This window comes from Amia ocellicauda, chromosome 4 (assembly GCF_036373705.1).
Source record: "Amia ocellicauda isolate fAmiCal2 chromosome 4, fAmiCal2.hap1, whole genome shotgun sequence".
In the NCBI taxonomy this organism is placed as follows: Eukaryota; Metazoa; Chordata; class Actinopteri; order Amiiformes; family Amiidae; genus Amia; species Amia ocellicauda.
The window spans coordinates 51198786-51222191 of record NC_089853.1 but is presented as its reverse complement, the minus strand read 5'-3'; the positions used below and the strand labels follow the sequence as shown (position 1 = coordinate 51222191).

The window sequence follows — 23406 nt, the reverse complement described above, 5'->3', positions numbered from 1 at the left end:
CTCTCGAGCGGGCGGTCCACCGTCAGCTCTCGGACTTTCTGTCCCAACACTCACTTCTTGATCCTCTGCAATCTGGCTTCCGCACAGCTCACTCCACTGAGACAGCTCTCCTGGCTGTCACTGACTCCCTCAGCTGTGCTCGGGCGGCCTCCCTCTCCTCAGTCCTCATCCTCCTTGACCTCTCCGCAGCATTTGACACCGTTGATCACTCCATCCTCATCTCCTGCCTCGCTGACCTTGGGATCTCTGGGACTGCTCTCACCTGGTTCTCCTCCTACCTCAGTGACCGGTCCTACCAAGTGACATGGCGAGGCTCCTCATCCACCCCCCAACCTCTCCTCACAGGCGTTCCTCAAGGCTCCATCCTGGGCCCGCTCCTGTTCTCTCTTTACACTCGCTCCCTGGGCCCCCTCATCGCTTCCCATGGTTTCTCCTACCACTTCTACGCTGATGATGCCCAGATCTTCCTGTCTTTTCCCTCTTCTGACCCTCTCATCCCCTCTCGCATCTCTTCCTGCTTGTCTGCTATTTCCGCCTGGATGCACTCGCACCACCTCAAGCTCAACCTCTCCAAATCGGATCTCCTATTTTTTCTCCACTCTTCCTCACCTTCTGCTGACCTCCCCATCTCGATCCCCTTGGAATCCACCACACTCTCTCCTTCTTCTTCCGCAAAAAATCTAGGAGTCACCCGCGATCCTGCGCTCTCCTACACCCAGCACATCACCATGCTGACACGCACCTGTAGATTCTTCCTGAGCAACACACGCTGGATCTGTCCCTTCCTCACAGACTACTCGACTCAGCTACTCGTCCAGTCACTGGTCCTCTCCCTCCTGGGCGGCCTGCCTGCATCTACTACCCGCCTGCTCCAGCTCATCCAGAACTCTGCAGCTCGTCTGGTATTCTCTCTGCCACGATTCGCACACACTACTCCACTGCTCTACTCCCTCCACTGGCTCCCGATAGCGGCACGCATTCAGTTCAAGACTTTGACCCTCACCTACCGCTGTCTCGACCACACTGCACCAAGCTACCTTCAGTCACTCGTCTCTCCATACATCCCCTCCAGATCACTGCGTTCCTCCAGTGCCAGAAGACTAACTCTGCCTCCTCTTCACTCTCCTTCCTCCAGAGCCCGCTCCTTCTCATCCCTGGCCCCTAAATGGTGGAATGACCTGCCCACCGAAGTCAAAACAGCAGAGTCCTTGACCTCATTCCAGCGCTTACTGAAGACGCATCTTTTCTGACAGTACTTGTAATATTAGTCCTCTATCCCTGCTAGATAGCACTTCACAGTTTTTATTATGCTTCTCGCGTTCTTGATTGTTTTCCTCCTTGCTCCCTTTCCCGTTGCCCTTGTCTGTGACCCTACATCTTGACAGCACTTAGCTTTCAACGTCCAGGATGTAGGAAGTCACTTACTGTACTTGTGTAAAATTGTAAATTGGAATTTGTAAAATGTATTATTCTGAATTGCTGTTTTAGCTAAATTGATATTGTAATGATTGATGCCTTGTACTTCACTATATTTTTGCACTTATGTTGTAAGTCGCCCTGGATAAGGGCATCTGCCAAGAAATAAAAATAATAATAATAATAATAATAATAATAATAATAGTGCTGGATGCACTTTCCCAAGCCCCATTTGAGCCACTGAACTCAGCAGAGCTGAAGCTGGTGTCACTTAAGACTGCGTTTTTGCTGGCTATCACCTCTGCAAAACGCATAAGCGAGTTAGACGCCCTGTCCGTACACCCATCGTGTGTCCGTTTTGCGGGAGATGATTCCAGGGTCATGCTACGGCCTAACCCTGCATTCCTCCTGAAAGTGCTGTCTCCATTCCATGTCAGCAGGCCTATTGAGTTGATGGCTTTTTATCCTCCTCCCTTCGTTTCAGAGCAAGAGAATCGGTTTCACCTGCTCTGCCCTGTGTGGGCCCTCAGGTGCTATTTGGAACGCACTAAGGACATTCGGCGCTCAGACCAACTGTTTGTGTCTTATGGAGCGCGGACACAAGGCCAGATGCTTTCAAAGCAGTGCCCCTCGCATTGGATTGTGGACACCATTACCATAGCCTACGAGTCCACCGGGACCCCGGTGCCTGAACACCTGGTGGCCCACTCGACTCGAGGAGTTGCCACATCTTGGGCCCTTTTTCAAGGCGCCCCCTTAGCAGATACACTGAGGGAAAAAAGTATTTGATCCCCTGCTGATTTTGTACGTTTGCCCACTGACAAAGAAATGATCAGTCTATAATTTTAATGGTAGGTGTATTTTAACAGTGAGAGACAGAATAACAACAAAAAAATGCAGAAAAACGCATTTCAAAAAAGTTATAAATTGATTTGCATGTTAATGAGTGAAATAAGTATTTGACCCCTTCGAACTTAGTACTTGGTGGCAAAACCCTTGTTGGCAATCACAGAGGTCAGACGTTTCTTGTAGTTGGCCACCAGGTTTGCACACATCTCAGGAGGGATTTTGTCCCACTCCTCTTTGCAGATCCTCTCCAAGTTGCCTCGCTGACGTTTGGCAACTCGAACCTTCAGCTCCCTCCACAGATTTTCTATGGGATTAAGGTCTGGAGACTGGCTATGCCACTTCTTCTTGTGCTTCTTCTTGAGCCACTCCTTTGTTGACTTGGCTGTGTGTTTTGGGTCATTGTCATGCTGCAATACCCATCCACGACCCATTTTCAATGCCCTGGCTTAGGGAAGGAGGTTCTTACCCAAGATTTGACGGTACATGGCCCCGTCCATCGTCCCTTTGATGCAGTGCAGTTGTCCTGTCCCCTTAGCAGATAAACACCCCCAAAGCATAATGTTTCCACCTCCATGTTTGACGGTGGGGATGGTGTTCTTGGGGTCATTCCTCCTCCTCCAAACACGGCGAGTTGTGTTGATGCCAAAGAGCTCGATTTTGGTCTCATCTGACCACAACACTTTCACCCAGTTCTCTGAATCATTCAGATGTTCATTGGCAAACTTCAGACGGGCCTGCACATGTGCTTTCTTGAGCAGGGGGGCCTTGCAAGCGCTGCAGGATTTCAGTCCTTCACGGCATAGTGTGTTACCAATTGTTTTCTTGGTGACTATGGTCCCAGCTGCCTTGAGATCATTAACAAGATCCTCCCGTGTAGTTCTGGGCTGATTCCTCACCGTTTTCATGATCATTGAAACTCCACGAGGTGAGATCTTGCATGGAGCCCCAGAACGAGGGAGAATGACAGTTATTTTGTGTTTCTTCCATTTGCGAATAATCGTACCAACTGTTGTCACCTTCACACTAACTGCTTGGCGATGGTCTCGTAGCCCATTCCAGTCTTGTGTAGGTCTACAATCTTGTCTCTGACATCCTTGGACAGCTCTTTGGTCTTGGCCATGGTGGAGAGTTTGGAAACTGATTGATTGATTGTTTCTGTGGATAGGTGTCTTTTATACAGGTAACGAGCTGAGATTAGGAGCACTCCCTTTAAGAGAGTTCTCCTAATCTCAGCTCGTTACCTGTATAAAAGACACCTAGGAGCCAGAAATCTTGCTGATTGATAGGGGATCAAATACTTATTTCCCTCATTAACATGCAAATCAATTTATAACTTTTTTGAAATACATTTTTTTGGATTTTTTTGTTGTTATTCTGTCTCTCACTGTTAAAATACAACTACCATTAAAATTATAGATTGATAATTTCTTTGTCAGTGGGCAAACGTACAAAATCAGCAGGGGATCAAATACTTTTTTCCCTCACTGTATTTGTGCGGCTGCAGCTTAGGCTTCGCCGCTTAGATTTGCCCGGTTCTACAGATTGGTCATGACGGGACCGGTCCCTTCCATTGGGAACCCGGTGTTGGCTGCAGTCGAGCCCTAGTAGTCTACGGGCTCTGGCTCCTGCCTTTTTCCTCTCCCAGTCTGCCCCTGTTAAGTGCATCCTGAGGGAACTAGTGAACTGTGTCTTCCCTTCCACTGGACTATGCCTTCCAGTCGAGCTCTCGTGCGAGCTGCTCATGGATTTACTGACAGCCCTGTCGATGCGTTCCCAGGGTCTGTCATGCAGCCTACAGGTACGTTGCCTTACGAGGCCGACCTGTATATAGTTCGTTCATTATGCATTGTGTCACGGTGGTGCATGCGTCTGGCCTGTACCCCGCTCTGTATATATATAAATGTGTTAAACAGCAGGACTGTGGCTCCATCTGACCTGTGCAGCATGGAGCTCACTGCCGCTGTTTCCAGCTGATGCCACTCGAGTTTTGCTGCCTGTGTATATACTTCCTTGGTCAGCAGGTCTGTGGCCCGCTCTGGCTGTGTATGCCATGGAGCAAGGGGACCGCTGCTGTTGTCCTCCAGCGGAGGGCGCTTGAGTTTCTCCAGTGCCCCGCTGTGTACACAGTTAATTTATTCATACAGTAAGAGCTGTGGTTGCCCTGCGCCAGCTGCACTATTCAGCAGGTGTCAACTGTTCCTGTGTTTCCACGTGTGGCGCATGAGCCGGCTCCTGCGCCCCGTGATGTATATAGTTCATTTGTCATGACATGTTCAAGCTGGTGTGGCCTTGCTTCTAGCTGTGCTAGTGGAGCAAGCGGCCACAGCTATGACGTCCCACTTGTGGCACATGAGCAGGCTCCTGTGCCCCGTGGTGTATATAGTTCGTTTGTACGAAATCTAATAGAGCTCTTCCACTCTTCCACTGTATTATTCAGTTGAGTTGGATGCTCCTGTGCTGTGCGCAGGCGGCATAAATGTTCCTGCTGCCACGCGATTTATATATTGTTGTTCATTTGTACAACATTGTAGAGCTGGTGTGGCCTTGCTCCTAGCTGGGTTAGTGGAGCAAGCGGCCAATGCTCCCATGTTATGTGAAGAGTGCATGAACGGTTTCCTGCACACCACAATGTTATGGTTTGATGGTCATGGTAGACCCTGCTGTTGTCCTGCATTAGCTGCGCTAATAGTTGACAACTGCTCCCGTGTCACGTGGTGGTGCATGATTTGCTTCCTGTACCCCGCGATGTGTTTATCTGTTATGACAGCACAGTGGAGCTGGGTGCTCTGCACCGTTCAGTGAACTTCGTGCATGGAAGCCTAATAATAATAAATATATGGAGTCCATATTGCATATGGCATCACTCTACACAGCTGTGTATCACTGTGTGAAGTGTATAGTTTGTATAAGCTTTTGAAAATCATGGCAGATAAATTATAATAATAATACTATTGAGGCTTCCAGGTGATTACAGTCAAGAAATGTGTGGTTTCAGACTCCTAATCATATAAATCAGATGAAGGCACATTTTGACAAAATCGGTTTTCATGGTCAAGTTCCCCCTCATGTGGTCAAATATGTTAAAGTACAAGCCAGTATTAATCTAAAAAAATCAACGACCCTGATCTGATTTAAATGTATAATTTTAAATTAAATTAGTTGTAATATTAATAGCTCTGTTATGATAATAAATGAGTAAACACTTTAATCTACAAGTCTCATTTGTGTACATCAATATAAAACTTGTATAGCTTAGAACTGCTGCATCACAGTTAACTTCCAAACCTCATTTAGTTGTTTACTGTGTTTCATTTTGTTGTCACATTGATTACTGATGTGCACGTTACATATAATTACAGATTGTTAAAGCAATGTTTTTCATTAAGGGGCAAATATCTCCAATTATTAATATTGAACGCCTCAGTGAGTAGGTCCGTTTTTTTGAGTGTTACTCGCACAGTAAATGTGTTATGTTCACCCTTTCAATTCTACTGTGTAGAGCCAGAAATTGTGCATAGTTCAGTATATAACATTTCTCCATAAGATACGATTTCACTGAGAGAGAAGAGGACAAAATCCTGCCCCCCCGTGTTGCATCGTTATCTATTTAAACAGGAACTGATGCAGGATCCAGCCGATCTCAGTTTGAAATGACTTTCAATTGAAAGCAATAATCCACCGCTACAGATTCAGCAGTCATTGCTGTTGTACCACTGTTCATTTTCCTGTGTGTATTTAAATATTTTGCATTGCTGTGTGTTGTTCATTACATTTAATTATTGTTTTTGTTACACTTTCGGTTTGTCTCCGGTATTTTTTTGACTATAGCTGAAATAATCCCTGACTCGTTTGTGTACTAAAACAAAGCAAGCAAATAAAAATAAACTGTAAGCAGCTCATAACTACTGCAGATTATACATTCGTAGTTAACTTCTAAACCACATTTAGATGTTTATTTGATGTTTCATTTGGTTGTCACATTGATTAATGATGTGTGCGTTATATATACTTACACCTGGAAAAGCAAAGTATATCACTAAGGGGCAAATAGCGGCAATTCGTTTTTAACTATTCCGCCTGACCGTTGTCCGTTGTTTCGGGTGTAGCTCACACAGGAAATGTCTTATCTTCACAATTTAAACGCTACTGATTAGAGTCAGCGATTCTGCACAGATGAATATATAACATGTTACCATATGTTACAATTTCACTGAGAGAGAAGAGCACTAAGTTATGCCCTCCCCTCATAAAACTATGATTTAATTTGTATATATATATTAACTTATACAGTGTACAGCAAAAATAAAGCAGCTGCTGTTTAGTTTAGTTTGTAGCCTGGAGTACAGTTTGTATTACTACCAGGTGGAGCTGTTTTAATTTAAAATTGCCATCCGTCATTGTTATCCACTGATATTAATTAATAGTTTCTTGTTAAACTCCCTTTTGAGTTATAATGGGTGAAAATGTTAGATTACGGTTAAAAGAAATATAAATATATTTGTGCTTTGTTGTGGGTTGTAACGGAGTGACTTTGGTGTAGAGATGTTTGTGATTTATGTTTGGACGTGAATAGCGAGCATTTGTATCTTTAAAACGCATCTCACTTTGTTTCATTATTATTTTATTTTATTGTTTTATTTGTCTGTTGCATAAAGCAATGTTTTCTTTCTGTTATGAAGGCCAGATGCCTGGCTTAGATGTGACTGCATGTACAGAAAGAAAGAAAGAAACAGTAAAACTGTGATTGATCATCCACAAAATCTAGTTGTTGAATTCTATTAATCAATCAAAACATAAAAAAACACAATGCCAAGTCATTCACTTCAACGAAACTCTGTATAGCCTAATTATTATATTAAGCGAGGGATGTATGTAAATAATCGTATCAGTTGCCTGTGGTATTAGTAGGGCTATATGAAGTGCTCTTAAATATACAGCTCTGGAAAAAATTAAGACGCCGCTCCAAGTTCAGAAATCAATGTTAACTGGTCTCTTATTTTTTTTCCAGAGCTGTTTATAAATTAGACATGTAATTATACAGTCTACATTACCAAATGGTTTCAAGATGAAGTAATACTTGTTAACACATTGGCGTGCCTAAGTAATATTTTTAATTCTGCTGTGATTCTACAGGTATTCAAAATGGTGTAGAACGAGACCTATATATATATAAATTGTTTGTTAGTCTATAGACATTGCACCTTCTAAAATTGAATGATAGTTGTTGCAGCACATACCAAACTAAAGTCAAAATAGCAGTTGGTGTTTGAAAAAAATACTAATCTAACCATGTAGGCACATTTTGTATTTCAGTGGTTATATGTTATAGACACCAATTATTTGGGCTAAGTTGTGCATAAATATTGAACGTTACAGTTACAGACACCCATCATATCAATGGCACACTTAAGGATCTTGGTTTAGATTAGTGGCACTCATGTTAAAATTAACATTATTATTTCAAAATCACAACCAAAATCTGTCAACCTCATATTGCTGGGTTTGTAACTTATCAAATGACATCTTAATTATAGGTGTACATTAAACATCCATGTAGGCATGAGTTATTTAAGAAGGGGAGGGATCAAATATAAATGTAAGTCCTATGGCTGAACTGTAGTACATTTGCACATTTCATGTGCCAATGTCAAATACATATTTCAAATTGGGCTAAGACCATTAAGATAGCATATATTATCTTGCAAAGCAGTAGACACAATCTGCACAAACACGAAAGTCTGTGTTTGGAGAACATGTTATTGTGTTGTGTTTTGGCTAACTGTGTAGTCATTAACTCAGAATGTGTGACATTTATGTTTAGAGATTAATAGACTAGTACCCTGAAGTCGTCAAATTTTACATTGGATGTGATATATTTAATGTCATATTTCAGAAAGAGTCAACATATACACAAAATAATACAGAGGTAGCACTATGTAATGAGGTATATGACCATGTGTGACATTCTTAAGCAAAACGGCAGCCAACAGTTGTGTTCGTGTTGCGCAGATTTTCTACACAGAACTGCGGGAAACTGCGCTATACGAATGTGACCCGTATGTTTGGTTTTAGTCATGTGATAGAGGTCAAGTCCTTCAGTTACTTATTGGCTGCATTCACAACAGTTTTGTGCTGGAGTCTGCATGTGACATCACGGTCTGTGCAGACAGTGGGTGGACAGCTTTGGCATTGGAAGTACAGTATCAAAAATGGAGTCGGTGTTGAGAAAAGTACTAATAGCAGAGGAAGTTAATGTGCTTGAAGTTCCCTTCGTGCTTCACCAGCTTTATAATTTACAGTGTATTAAAAAATGGGCCATTTAATCAGTTCTTATCAGATTAAGTAGGTTTACGACTGTTTAATAATCTTTCATTAGTAGACATATGTTTCTCTGCTAATTGCTGGGACACTTAATGGTTAAATACTCACATATTGATCAGATTATTTACAACAGATATTGTGGACATAGGCTGCACATTATACCAACGATAGAGCCTAATGATCACTGTTGGTAGGTGCTTTTTAGTGATGGGTGAGAATAATGTTCCTAACTTTGTCTTGTTTTTTGTGTTTGTGTTTCAGATGCCAAGGAAGAAAAATTAGAGAAAATCTGTGGTAAAGAAGGGACATTTTTATGATGCCCCTATAGACCTGTTGAACGAGGCCAACGTGCCGCCCCCTCAGGCCAACGTGCCGCCAACTGAGGCCAACGTGCCACCCACTGAGGCCAATGTGCAGCCTACTGAGGCCAACGTGCCACCCTGCAAGGACAATTTGCCTATGGCTGTTGATAATGCTAATAAATATGAACAAATAAACAATGCTAATGAATTTACCGAAAGGCACATATTTGAAATAAATGCTTGTGAGTTTAAATCATTGCAATTGAATTCATGTGAAACTGAAGATCATCTGAATAGGACTGTATTGGGAAATGGATCAAGGACAGTTGAACTGACAGGTAATGCAATACATGACATTGATAAACTGCAAGAAAAGTGTACACTGCCACCAAATGTGAGTTCTATACGAGGATGGTTTCATCAAGGGCACCCTCAGTTTTTGGAAAACTGTGGAAGGCAATGTGTACCGAACAGCCTAGCTGCAATACTATTCAGTCAAATGAAAAATGTGTTTTCATGGGCAGCAAAATATCTTGATAACATTCCCCACATAGGGAATGAATTGTATGGGTTTATACAAAAGTCAGTTACAGTACAGGATCACTATCTTTTAGTGTCGGATCTGCCGAATGTTCTTGATGTGTTTGACAAAGTGTTCTCCATAACACCTGGTGAATCCTTAACTGGATTAATGGACATAACTAATGTGGATCCTGATATTCACTTCCTGGTACCATTTAAAAATGCTTTAGAGATAACAATGGCACAGTTTGATGCATGTTTTGTGACATTTTCAGCATCTACATTTGCAGTTATCAAGGCTGATGACAAGTTTGCAGTATTTGATGCCCATTCACAGAATGCTAAAGGTATGGCAGTGCCAAATGGTACAAGCATAGTACTTTACTTGCAAACGGTCAGTGACGTACATGAACACTGTTGCAGATTGGCCTCATCTCTAAACACAAGGGAACATGGTCAATTTGAGGTCACAGGTATTAATGTAATGGAAACAATCTCCGAAACAATCTCCAATGTGGCATTCACTTCTGAATCAAATGATGTACTTATTGTTGGGCAAACAGCCTCATAGGTTGTCATTTTCTCCTCTGACATTACAGCAGTGTGATCAGTTATGTTCTCAGTTGTGTCTGCAAAATGAATAGAGTGGCAATGTATTACAAGGTGAGCATGTTAATTCAATGGGTGAACCTTGTCAAAACAAACCCATAAAAGGTGATGGGAACTGTTTCTTCAGAGCTTTATCATTTGCAATTTGTGGTACAGAAAATAACCACAGGAAAGTGCGATTAGCTGTTGTTAAACACCTTACTGAAAGAGCAACAGATTTTTTGACACACTTACGATCAGGACAAGTATCAGTTAAAGAATATGTGGAAAACTCAAGAATGAAGTATGTGGGAACATGGGCAACTGAAGTTGAAATACTGGCAGCTGCTGATCTGTTGGGAACAGATATTCACACATTCACAGGTAATGGATGGTTAACATATTCAAAGTGTCAAATTAACAGTGAATTGGCCACAAGGGGGCACAGTGAAACTGGAATTTACTTAAACAACTGTGGTCAGTGTCATTATGAAGTTGTACAATGTGTAAAGGTCAGAGATATGAAGGGTGTGTGTGACAAAAGGTGCAAAGAAAGTACTTGCGGTAAGCCCACAGATAACGGAAAAGAACAAAGAAGTCTGAAGTGAAATATTGCTATAATTGTGAATCTACACAGAAAAGGCAGATGCTTGAAGCAAATGAGGTACATGATAATGCGTATCAATGTAAATCAAAAGATGAAACTCTAGAAAGGACATGTAAAAGAGCTGCACAACAGTCTTCTGAAAGTGGTGACCAAAATGTTGTAAAGAAAAGCAAATCAGAAAAAGAACGGGAGCGTTATGGAACAAATGTTGAATTTAGAGAGAAGAAAAAACATGCATGTATGGCAAGGTACAAAGCAGATGTAAAATACAGGAAAGCGGTGAAAGCACATAGTATTGAAAAGTATGGAAAAGATGAGGAACATAGAAAAGCAGTGAAAGAGTACAGCATGGAAAAGTATGACAAGGATGAGGAACACAGAAATGCAGTGAAAGAGTACAGTATGAAAAAATATGACAAGGATGAAGAACACAGAAATGCAGTGAAAGAGTACAGTATGAAAAAATATGACAACGATGAGGAGTACAGAAATGCAGTAAAAGGGTACAGTATGAAAAACTATGACAACGATGAGGAGCACAGAAATGCAGTAAAAGAGTACAGTATCGAAAAATATGAAAAAGATGAGGAACACAAAAGAGCTACAAAAGAAAGAAGTGTAAGAAAGTACAGAGAAGATAAAGAACAGAGAAAATCTGAAAAAAAGGAATTGGGCAACAAGAATGCAGAGGAACAATGAACAAAAACAAATGGATAATGTAATTCAGTGTTTCAGAAATGCAATTGCTCATGGGCCAGAATATGTGTGTTCAGTTTGTCATCGACGGCTTTTCGAAAAACAAGTAATTCCATGCAATAGAGAGAGTTATTCACACAAAGGTACTCATATTACTTCAGCTACTAATAAGTGTATAACAGATACTTACTTTAATGTGTGCACCAACATTTGTGGTGCTGATAGTTCACTGTGTGAAGGTCCTACATCTACACTATGGATATGCTATACATGTCACAGAAAACTTCTTGACGGGAAAATTCCAGCAGAAAGTGTAGCAGATAATCTCCACTTGGACCCTATTCCACCACAATTAAAGTGTTTAAATTCTCTTGAACAACATCTCATTGCACAACATATTCCATTCATGAAAATGCTTGCATTACCAAAAGGGGGACAGAATGGAGTTCATGGGCCTGTTGTATGTGTTCCATCCAGCATTGATAAAGTGACCAGTGTTCTTCCAAGATGTGAAGCAGATGATCTGATGATCAGAGAAAAACTAAAGAGGAAGCTTACCTATAAAGGTCATTATGAATACCAGTTTGTAAGCAATGAGCATGTGAAAAATGCCTTAGAATACCTGACAAAAAATAATATGTGGTATGAGAATGTGCATTTCAACCACGATTGGGTAAACCCATTGTTAAAAGGTGCACAGCAGAGTGGACAGTGCAGTGACCAAGACTGCCACAGTTCCCTAGCCCTGACCCTCTTCCTCCACTAGAGGCCGCCAATGTTCTCTTGCCTTTTCCTGCTCCCTTCACTGCTTTCCTTTTTTCATTCTATCAATTAACATTCCTCCTCACCCTCGTGCACTTCTGCTTCTGTCCTTTGTTCTCATTGGTCCTGCTCTTGTCTTCTAAGTTTCTGCTCTCCTTTATAAACCCCTCACTGCCCTCACTCCACATCATGGACCCAGTAGATCTCCTCTTTGAGTTACGCCAGGGACACCGTCCCTTAGTAGAATATGTTAAGGAGTTCTGCGTTTTAGCCAACCAGACGCAATTTGACGAGGTCACTCTAAAGGACATTTTTCGTTTTAGACTAAACACGTCTATATCCTACCAGATCCCTTATGGTAGACGTGACTGATCCCTGGTTACATTTATTACTTCTGTTCTTTTGTTGAATGACCCGACCTGGGTTGCGTCCGTCGCCGAATCAGAGGTCCCGATCCCGGCCGCTCCCAATGCCAAACCAGAGGTCCCAAAGAAAGGGAAAAGAAATAGGTACCAGTTCCAGTCCTGGCCGCGTCCGCTGCCGAACCAGAGGTCCCGACCTTGGCCGCGTCCGCTGCCGAACCAGAGGTCCCGATCCCGGTCCTGAACCCGGGCGCCGCCGCCGAGCCAGAGGTCCCGATCCCGGTCCCAAACCCAGGCGCCACCGCCGAGCCAGAGGTCCCGAACCCATTCCAGATCCCGGCCGCCCCTGAACCAGTGGTCCCGGTCCAGTGCCCAGCGGTCGCCGCCTTCGCTGCTGCCGCCCAGCCCGAGTACCCAGCGGTGGCAAGCTACACAAAAAGATCTGTTTGCAATGTTGAGACAGCTGGGAATTCCAACGTGGTTTTGTTCATTTTCTTCGGCAGACATGAGATGGAAAGAATTTATAGAAACTGTCCTTAAAGAGGAAGGTAGTAAACGAAGCGCTGAAGAGCTTGACTGGTGTGCCAAATGTGCCATACTGAAAAATAATCCAGTGACAGCTGCCAGAATGTTTGATCACAGATTTCACTGTTTCTTAAAACAGGTTATAATGTCACCTGCAGCTCCAATCAGAAAGATTAAAGATTATTTCTACAGAGTGGAGTTTCAGCAACGTGGATCTCCTCACGTCCATTGCCTTTTCTGGGTTGAAGATGCACCCCAAATTGACAAAGATGATGACATAGCAGTTGTAGAATTTGTTGACACATACACTCACCTAAAGGATTATTAGGAACACCATACTAATACTGTGTTTGACCCCCTTTCGCCTTCAGAACTGCCTTAATTCTACGTGGCATTGATTCAACAAGGTGCTGAAAGCATTCTTTAGAAATGTTGGCCCATATTGATAGGATAGCATCTTGCAGTTGATGGAGATTTGTGGGATGCACATCCAGGGCACGAAGCTCCCGTTCCACCACATCCCAAAGATGCTCTATTGGGTTGAGATCTGGTGACTGTGGGGGCCAGTTTAGTACAGTGAACTCATTGTCATGTTCAAGAAACCAATTTGAAATGATTCGACCTTTGTGACATGGTGCATTATCCTGCTGGAAGTAGCCATCAGAGGATGGGTACATGGTGGTCATAAAGGGATGGACATGGTCAGAAACAATGCTCAGGTAGGCCGTGGCATTTAAACGATGCCCAATTGGCACTAAGGGGCCTAAAGTGTGCCAAGAAAACATCCCCCACACCATTACACCACCACCACCAGCCTGCACAGTGGTAACAAGGCATGATGGATCCATGTTCTCATTCTGCTTACGCCAAATTCTGACTCTACCATCTGAATGTCTCAACAGAAATCGAGACTCATCAGACCAGGCAACATTTTTCCAGTCTTCAACTGTCCAATTTTGGTGAGCTTGTGCAAATTGTAGCCTCTTTTTCCTATTTGTAGTGGAGATGAGTGGTACCCGGTGGGGTCTTCTGCTGTTGTAGCCCATCCGCCTCAAGGTTGTACGTGTTGTGGCTTCACAAATGCTTCGCTGCATACCTCGGTTGTAACGAGTGGTTATTTCAGTCAAAGTTGCTCTACTATCAGCTTGAATCAGTCGGCCCATTCTCCTCTGACCTCTTGACCTCTGATCAACAAGGCATTTTCGCCCACAGGACTGCCGCATACTGGATGTTTTTCCCTTTTCACACCATTCTTTGTAAACCCTAGAAATGGTTGTGCGTGAAAATCCCAGTAACTGAGCAGATTGTGAAATACTCAGACCGGCCCGTCTGGCACCAACAACCATGCCACGCTCAAAATTGCTTAAATCACCTTTCTTTCCCATTCAGACATTCAGTTTGGAGTTCAGGAGATTGTCTTGACCAGGACCACACCCCTAAATGCATTGAAGCAACTGACATGTGATTGGTTGGTTAGATAATTGCATTAATGAGAAATTGAACAGGTGTTCCTAATAATCCTTTAGGTGAGTGTATGTCACTTGTGAAATCCCATCTTCAGACAATGATAAGGAATTGAATGAGATAGTTAACAGTGTTCAAAAGCACAGCACGAAGCATTCAAAGACTTGTAAGAAAAAAAGCACCACAGATAGATTTAACTTCCCTCGCCCCCCATTTTCTGACGAGACTTTCATTTCAAGACCTGCACAGAATGATGAAATGAATCTGGCAACAGAAGAGCAGAATATAAATGGTGAGAGCTGTAGTGCTGATGCACAAGGTCAAAGTTCATCTAATGATACACATGATGAGAATAGGTTCTGGTATAGAATTTGAAACAACACAAATGACACAGCAAGACGCAGAAGCAATCTTAGAAGTGATCAAGAACGCTGTATTAAATTCTGATGAACCCCAAGACATGTGCTAGCTGGCTCCTGGTAAAAAACAATATAACCGAAAATGCGCACACTTCTACTAATATAGTTGTATTGAATGTATACCTTGGGCGATGTGGGGACAGCCTTGACAGCATTATTCATGGCTGTTAACAATACATCAATGTTTTTATAGTAGCCTTGTGATATTTCATAATACCAGTTTGTGTCAGTTGTCTCAGAATGGAATTCGAAGCTCTGTTTCCTGTCAAACGTATTGAAAGTCATGGGGTAGTGCATCTCCACCATCCCTACCTCCCATTTACCTGTTAGATCGATGGATTTGGCTAGATGATCAGTAAAGTTGGAGCTCTTGTTATTAGGAAATAGATCCTGTGAGGTGTTGCTGGTTAAAGTTAGGTAAAATCCGTTTTCACTCATTTTTTGAGCCTCTCACAACCCCAGGGCTATGTCTTTCACCTCCGAAGCTTTGATCCAACTATTAAATTTAACCCCCCACCCCAACCATTTGACTAAAACTTGTTTATTTCTGCCACGACCTCTTGAGTCTAAAATGTTTTGTATACGATATACTCTGTCAACATTTGGGTTTATCTTTTGTAACTCTTCTGTGTAAAACTGACCTTTTATCTCATCACCAGCATAATCTTTTAGTTTGTAAATGGGTCTTAATCCCGGGATACATTCTTTGACTATGAAAAACTCATCAGTGAATGTCTGCTCATACCCCTTTTCAAATCTCCCTTTTATCTTTGATACTCTCACATGATCACCTTGTTTAAACTTTAATATTGAAGGTCTGCTTTTTAAAAATGATCCATACACTGTCCTCCATACCCTCAGGGCATTGTCAGGACGTTCCTTGACAGTTCTATGGAATGTGTGATTGTAACTGCGCACCAGGTCTGGTAAGACATCCACATATCTAGAAGTGTTCACTGTTGTAAAGTACTTCCACATTTTCGATTTTATAGTCCTATTGAACCTCTCTAGCTTTCATTTTACTGTTTGTCACAAAATGTACAATTTGGTGTTGCTTGAGAAGACTTTGAAAACCCTGATTGAGGAACTCTTTCCTGATCTGTCTGCAGTTTCTTTGGAACGCGCCCTTGGGTGAATATTCTTTTAAAGGCTGTGCACACTTGCTGACCCGTTTTGTTTTTTAACGGTACTACCCAGGCATATTTGGACAACACATCTATACAGGTTAGAATGTATTTCATACCGTTATTTAACTTTGAGAACTGTCCCATTTCCACCAGGTCTGCCTGCCATTGCCAGTCAATGTCTTGTACCAGTGTCAAGTTCCTCTTAAACCGCACCCTCGCCGGTTTGTGCACTGAATATGTGTATTGATCCGATAACCATTGTGAAACATGTTCTTTTTTTACATGGACACCCTTTGCTCTGGCACTTCTCAGTACTGTATCGAGTCCTCCAAAACGTCCTGCTTGACCAGGTGTATAATATATCTCTTTTAATCTCTTTTCATAACTCATCCTCTAATAATTAAAAAATACCTGTTTCCCTTAACAACTTATACTAAGTAGGAACACACCAGGGGGGTCAAGTGGTTAAGGTGTTAGGCTTAAGATCCAATGGACATATAGCCGTATGGGTTTGAATACCAATCTGGTTAAATGTTATTTCTTCTTATTCTGTCTGCTGTAGGAGTTGGGCATGGGAGATCACTGGTCACCCATGTCAGTATCTAAGCTCACTGTCTACTTCTGACCTGATACCATGTTGTCATGTTTAGATCGGTCACAATTAAAGACTGACATTGACACATATTTTACTGAGTCTTGTTTTTTATTTTTTTTATTTTACTTAAACAGTTTCATAAAACATTATAACCTAATATATATGTGTGTATTTAAAACTTGTATTTTTTAATTTACTAAAACAGTATCATAAAACAATATAACCTTAAAAACACAGTTTATGCTATTAAACATTACACCTCCACACCAGCAGGGTGAGGTACCCTCGGACCCTCACCATGATGGATGTCACCCTAGCAAAATGGCTACCATATTACCAGATGACCTATGACCTTACAAATGGTAACAAAATGGCTACCATCTTACCAGATGACCTATGACCTTACAAATGGCTGACATCCAAGATGGCTGATATCAACCAAGATGGCTGACATCCAATATGGCCGATATCATCCAAGATGGCTGACAAGGGATGGTCAAAGGGTAACCCTGGGGGTGATGGGAAGGAGAGAGACATTCCGGTTCAAAAGTGGGGGTAACCGGAAGGTGAGGTGGGCCTTCCAGTCTATGGTACGTAGGGAGGGCGGGACTTCCGGCTGTCAAAATAGTAAGTGATGCCGCCATCTAGACTACTGGTGACCATTCATTGTTTGGAAAAGTAAGCATCATTGCTGTGGGTGATTTCTATCAGCTATCGCCAGTGAAAGGAACAGCACTGTATAATGACACAAGGGCAGTCAATCTATGGAATGATGAGTTTTGTGTAGCAGAACTGACTGAAATCGTGAGACAGACAAATCCTGACTTTGCACAGATGCTCAACCGATTAAGAACCCAGAAAAAGTGTGACCAATTGAATGAAAATGATGCCACCATTCTTAAAAGTTGTGAATCTGGAGAAGAATCCCATAAAGATTCACATATTTGCAACCAATGAAGAAGTTGATAGACATAACCTAACAATGCTGCATTCAATATGCCCTGAGCTTATCTATATTAAAGCTGAAGACTTTTCCAGGAATCCAAAAAGTGGCAAGTTAGAAAAAAAAGATGGTCATCATTACAAAGTGTTGAACACTTGTTTGGCAAAAACAGTCAGTTTGGCTGCAGGTGCTTGTGTCATGCTTCTCACAAATATAGATGTTGAGGATGGACTAGTAAATGGTGTCTTTGGAACAGTTTCTGATATATGTTTGCAACCAGGAGAATGTTTTCCTTTTGTGATATATGTTCTGTTTGATAATCCAAAAGTTGGACAAAAACTGCGTGGGATAAAGAACAATGTGCCAGGAATACCAGACAACAGTACCCCTATTGAGCCACAGGAAGATCAAGTGACAAACAGTGGTGGTGTCAGGCGACAGTTTCCATTAAAATTGGCTTGGGCATGTACTGTACACAAAGTACAAGGTTTAACAGTTGAAAAAGCTGTTGTATCACTCAGAAGAATATTTGCACCAGGACAAGCATATGTAACGTTAAGTCGGGTAACAGCGTTGAATGGTCTTACAATACAAGATTTCAAAGACTCAGCCATATATTGCAATGGAAAGGTTGAAACAGCCCTGACAATGATGCCAAAGTTCAATACACCAGTTGAAGGTGGCATAGACTCAGATGTGTCATGTACAATAATAATGCAAAATATTATTCTTCAAGCACATGTCCTGGATCTGGAGTCAGATAAGAGGATTATGAACGCTGATTTTATTTGTCTAACAGAAACCTGGTTAACAGCTGAGTGGCCACAAGAAGAACCAAAACTCAATGGATTTACATTTCACCACAAGCCAAGGATACACTGCCATTATATCAGTGAGAAACTGATTGCTGAACTGAAACAACAGTGCCATGGAGGAGTTGGTATGTATTGTAGAAATGATGCAGCATTCAATATGTCAAATCTCTCAATACACAATTTAGAATGCTTAACATAGAGAATCAAAACTTGGCTGTAACTATTATATACAGACCTCAGAGCTACACACTTGATGTATTTAGAAGAAACCTTGTACATATGATAGAGAGAATGAACCAGCACCCAGGTGGGAAAATCATTATGGGAGACTTCAATGAAAACATACTTGTATCTTCATCTGTTCAAAAAGTTATGGATTGCCATGGGTTCAAGCAGTATGTGAAAGGAACAACTACAGAAAGAGGAACACTCATTGACCATGTGTATGTTAAAGATATTGATAATGTTGCTGTTCAGGTGCTACCAACATATTTCAGTTTTCCTGAGGCTATTTTCGTCACATTGACTTAAGCAATTTGTGTGATAGAATCATCCATCCGCAATATCAGGGGGTGTAGGGGTGTAAGCATGTCCCTCTGTACTATGTCATTATGTTATGTGATTTTATGTATTCACTTAAGTGAATACTTAAGTGAATCAAATCCTGTATATAAAATGAAAGTTCAATTTGAATATGTTAATATCTTGAAAATTTCACTTGCATTTCTCTGGTTCTGACCCCCTAATGGGTACCTATAGCAAATCCCAGGCCTGGTAGTATATACAGTATTGACAGGAATGGGGTTTACATTTCCATTACTGTCTATCCACACTGCAGATATCTGCATTGGTTTTACAACACCAAGTGAAGTAATGTAACTCAGCTTCTTTGGTAACAGACAGCACCTGGGGAGAGACAGGACCTAGATAGATATGGTTCTTATTGTTTTGCTGGTTTTGTACTGTTGTTTGTTCAAGTGGAGGTGTAGCACAGCACGGCATGTTTATTTTGTATGTTTATGTATTGTTTTTTTTCTGTTTTGGGTGATTTAGTTGTTTATTATGCTCTTTATGTAGTGTTAATTTGTCATCACAGTATAGTTTTGCACTACAGTCTTCAACAGTCAAAGGCTCTGAAATGCAGGACCAGCACACCACCTCCGTGAAGTTTTCTGGGGTGGCGGGATCATGTCGCTTTATATGCTTATATGGGCATAGAATTGTATTCATGTTTTTAATTGTTTTGATATATTGTATTTTTAATAAAAACATTTGATCTGAAAAACTGTAATACAAAAATAAAAACATATTTACCACTATACCAAATTCTGAGAGATTTTGTTCAAGAGTAAACACTGGTTAATATTAATATGGTTTGATAATACTAATAACTAAAACTGCAAAGCACATTTTACAGCTTCCAATAAGTTATACAACACTAAAGTAATGCAATGTTCAAAATACTACTACTAATAAAGCGACAATAATAACAAAAGGTTGCATGTAAATTTTCAACTTCCATGCTACAGAAGCAGGTTTCAGATTTAAGCATGCATTTGCAGTTTGAATGCATGTCTTATTGACTATATGTATTTCAATGTCAGTGGATTTTAAAATACATTGGCAGACAGGTAGCATGCAATTGTATTTGAATACATTTTAGCATATATGTTTAGTTTTCATGCTTGTAAGATTCAAGATGTTAAATTGCAACTTCCAAACTTGACAACAGTATGATGGTAGAACTCTACATAAGTAATTTCTACATGTATTTGGTTGTCATACAATCTCAACATTTGGCCACATGATGGTGGTAATATTCTATAACACTATATGGTTCATAAGAAAATTGTAATATTGATTGGTGTACAACAGCCATATTTTGGATCATATGAACTTGTCTTGAATTAACTTGATAGAGGACATAGCCAGGGTCATGTGTGCAAACATTCACTTCATATTGCCCAACAGTTTCAGAGAAGATCTTTTTTTTCCATGACAATCCAATATGGCCAGCAAACCGTGAGACAGAAACACTTCTCAAAGGTCATGTGTAGAAAATTTCATATCAATCGGACAAACCGTTTCAGAGAAGACCCTTGAAGATTTTTGGCCAATCCAAAATGGCTTGCAAACAATGTGACTTATCGACTTGTCTTGAACAAATCTCAATATAGGTAATAACATAACTCCACACTGCAAGTTTCACATCTGTAACATAAGTGGTTTCGGAGAAGAAGATTTTTGTAAATTCTAAAAAATGTGTTATTGTATAGCGGTTTGTTTTTTATAGGCTTTTTAAAATAGAGGAGGAAAAATAATAATAAAAACTAGACATCTACACAGTACCACTGAATGGCTAATGTAGTTCAATACTGCTTAGTATCACACACAATTTAAACTTTGGTGAAATTTGATTGGGTCATGGTGGCCATCTCGCTTCATCAATCATATTGCCTTTAACAAATCTGATGAGGGATCTAGCGAAGGGCATGTGTACAAAATTCTGCATCAATCATACCTGTGGTTTCAGAGAAGAAGACGTTTGAAAATTGTCCAAAATGTGTCACTTAAAACAAACTGGCCATATGGAGTCCATATTGCATATGGCATCACTCTACACAGCTCTACACACTCTATCACTGTGTGAAGTGAATTGTTTGTATAAGCTTTTGAAAATCATGGCAGAGAAATTATAATAATAATACTATTGAGGCTTCCAGGTGATTCCAGTCAAGAAATGTATGGTTTCAGACTCCTAATCATATAAATCACATGAAGGCACATTTTGACAAAATCGGTTTTCATGGTCAAGTTCCCCCTCATGTGGTCAAATATGTTAAAGTACAAGCCAGTATTAATCTAAAAAAAATCAACTACCCTGATTTGATTTAAATGTATCATTTTTAATTAAAATAGTTATAATATCAATAGCTCTGGTATCATAATAAATTAGTAAAAACTTTATTCTACAAGTCTCGTTTGTGTACATCAATCTAAAAACTTGTATAGCTTAGAACTGCTGCAGCTTTTCAATTCACAGTTATCATTTAACCTCATTTAGTTGCTAACTTTCTGTTTCATTTGGTTGTCACATTGATTACCGATGTGCACGTTATACATAATTACAGGTTGCAAATGCAATGTTTTTCATTAAGGGGCAAATTTCTCCAATTATTAATATTAGGCGCCTCAATTAGTAGGTCTGTTTTTTCGAGTGTAGATCGCACAGTAAACGTCTTATGTTTACCCTTTCAACTCCACTGCATAGAGCCAGCGTTTCTGCACGGTTCAGTATATAGCATGTCACCATTAGTTAGGATTTCACGGAGAGAGAAGAGGACAAAATCCTGCCCCCCCGTGTTGCATCGTTAACATTAAACAGGAAGCCATTCACTCGTGGTGGCACTCGATCTCAGTTTGAAATGACTTTCAATTGAAAGCAACAACCCAACTCTACAGATTGAACCGTTTCATTGCCGTTTTACCACTGTTCATCTTAATATATTATTTTAATAACATGTATTCGTGTGTTGTTAATCACATTATATTTTTAGTTTCACTTTCGATTTCTCTCTCGCTTGCCTTCCCGGTTTCTCTACAGCTTAAACAATCCCTCACTATAAACAAATCTCAGGTGACAGTATTTGTATCTGCATGCAGAAATGTCTCTGTGTTTAAACTAATACTTTACATTCTATTCGTGTTGAAGTGACTGATTGTGACTGAGTCTTTTGTTGTTACGATATGCATGCCAAATACCGAGTAGGTCCGTTTTTTCGGGTGTAGCTCGCACAGTATACGTCTCATGTTCACCCTTTCAACCCTACAGCAAAGCCCAAGCGATTCTGCACAGATCAGTATATAATATGTCACCATAAGTTATGATTTCACCGAGAGAGAAGAGCACAAAGTCGTGCCCCCACCGTGTTGCATCGGTAACATGATATAAACAGGAAGTCACGCACTCGTTGTGATCTCAGTTTGAAATTACTTTAATTTGAAAGCAATAACCCACCACTACATATTCAGCAACGACATTGCTGTTGTACCACTGTTCATGTTCATGTATTTGTTTTAATACCTTGCATTACAGTGTGTTGAGATTCATAATTAAGAATATTTTTTACTTTCACTTTCGGTTTCTCCCTCGTTTATCTTCACGGTCTCTACAGCTGAAACAACCCTCACTACAAACACATCTCAGTTTACACTATTTGTATTTGCATGCAGAAGTGTCTCTGTGTTTAAAACAATAGTTTCCACTCTGTCATACTGTTGCAAGTGACTGATACTGCTTTGTTGCTACGATGAACATGCCCAAGATGGCCGCTTCGTTTTTTTTCTCAGTGCTCTTTGTGGTATATGCTGCTACCAGTGGTTACAGTGTGTCATTGCAGGCTTAAAATTGAACAAAATTTACAGTAAGTCAAAATATTTTGTTCATTACTGCCATGTTTTTTTTATGTAGGAACTTTTCATTAAGAATATGTTAGAACACAGTCCAAAGATATTGTATACCAAAGCACACATCAGCCAGTTTAAGGGTTTATAAGAAATCGAGGCTGAAGTGTTTTCAGCATAATCCAAAATAGTTGCCATACCATGTGACTTATACATTTTTGGAAATAGCCAAATCAAGTACTAACATAAGCGCAGTATGTACTATAAGTCTCATATCTCAACTCTTTACCGTTCCTTTGAAAACGATGTTTGAAAACTGACATTTCTTGTTTGGACTACAATCAAGATGGCTGCCAAACCGTGTTACATGATGCCGACATTTTGTGGTCGAGTGACCATGCCATAGACTCCTATATCCATGCCAAGTTTGGTGACTTTTTAGACATCGGTTCAAAAGTTATAGGCATTTGAACATATTCTGGTGGAAGAGAAGAAAAAAAAAGTATAATAATAATAATAATGACCATTGACCACCATATTGCTCATGGGATCAATCCTGTCAAGTATTAAACAGTCCAATACATTCTAACATAGTTCCATACTGCACCATATGCATTTATTTCCAACTTGACCATCTCTGAAATTTGATTGGCTCATGGCGGCCATCTTGCCTTGAACAGATGTGATAG

The 23406-nt window shown here is 40.7% G+C and overlaps 1 protein-coding gene across 1 annotated transcript in view; it reads left to right on the top strand.

Moving 5' to 3' along the window:
• The window catches only part of serinc3 (serine incorporator 3), a 51587-nt gene extending 42487 nt beyond the window's left edge, over nt 1-9100 (top strand). Inside the window, exon 10 of the mRNA XM_066702699.1 lies at nt 8848-9100. Within this exon, the coding sequence (XP_066558796.1) occupies nt 8848-8884 (37 nt within the window). The 3' untranslated portion in view covers nt 8885-9100. The remainder of the gene's footprint in view (nt 1-8847) is intronic.
• Nucleotides 9101-23406: the final 14306 nt, after the last annotated feature.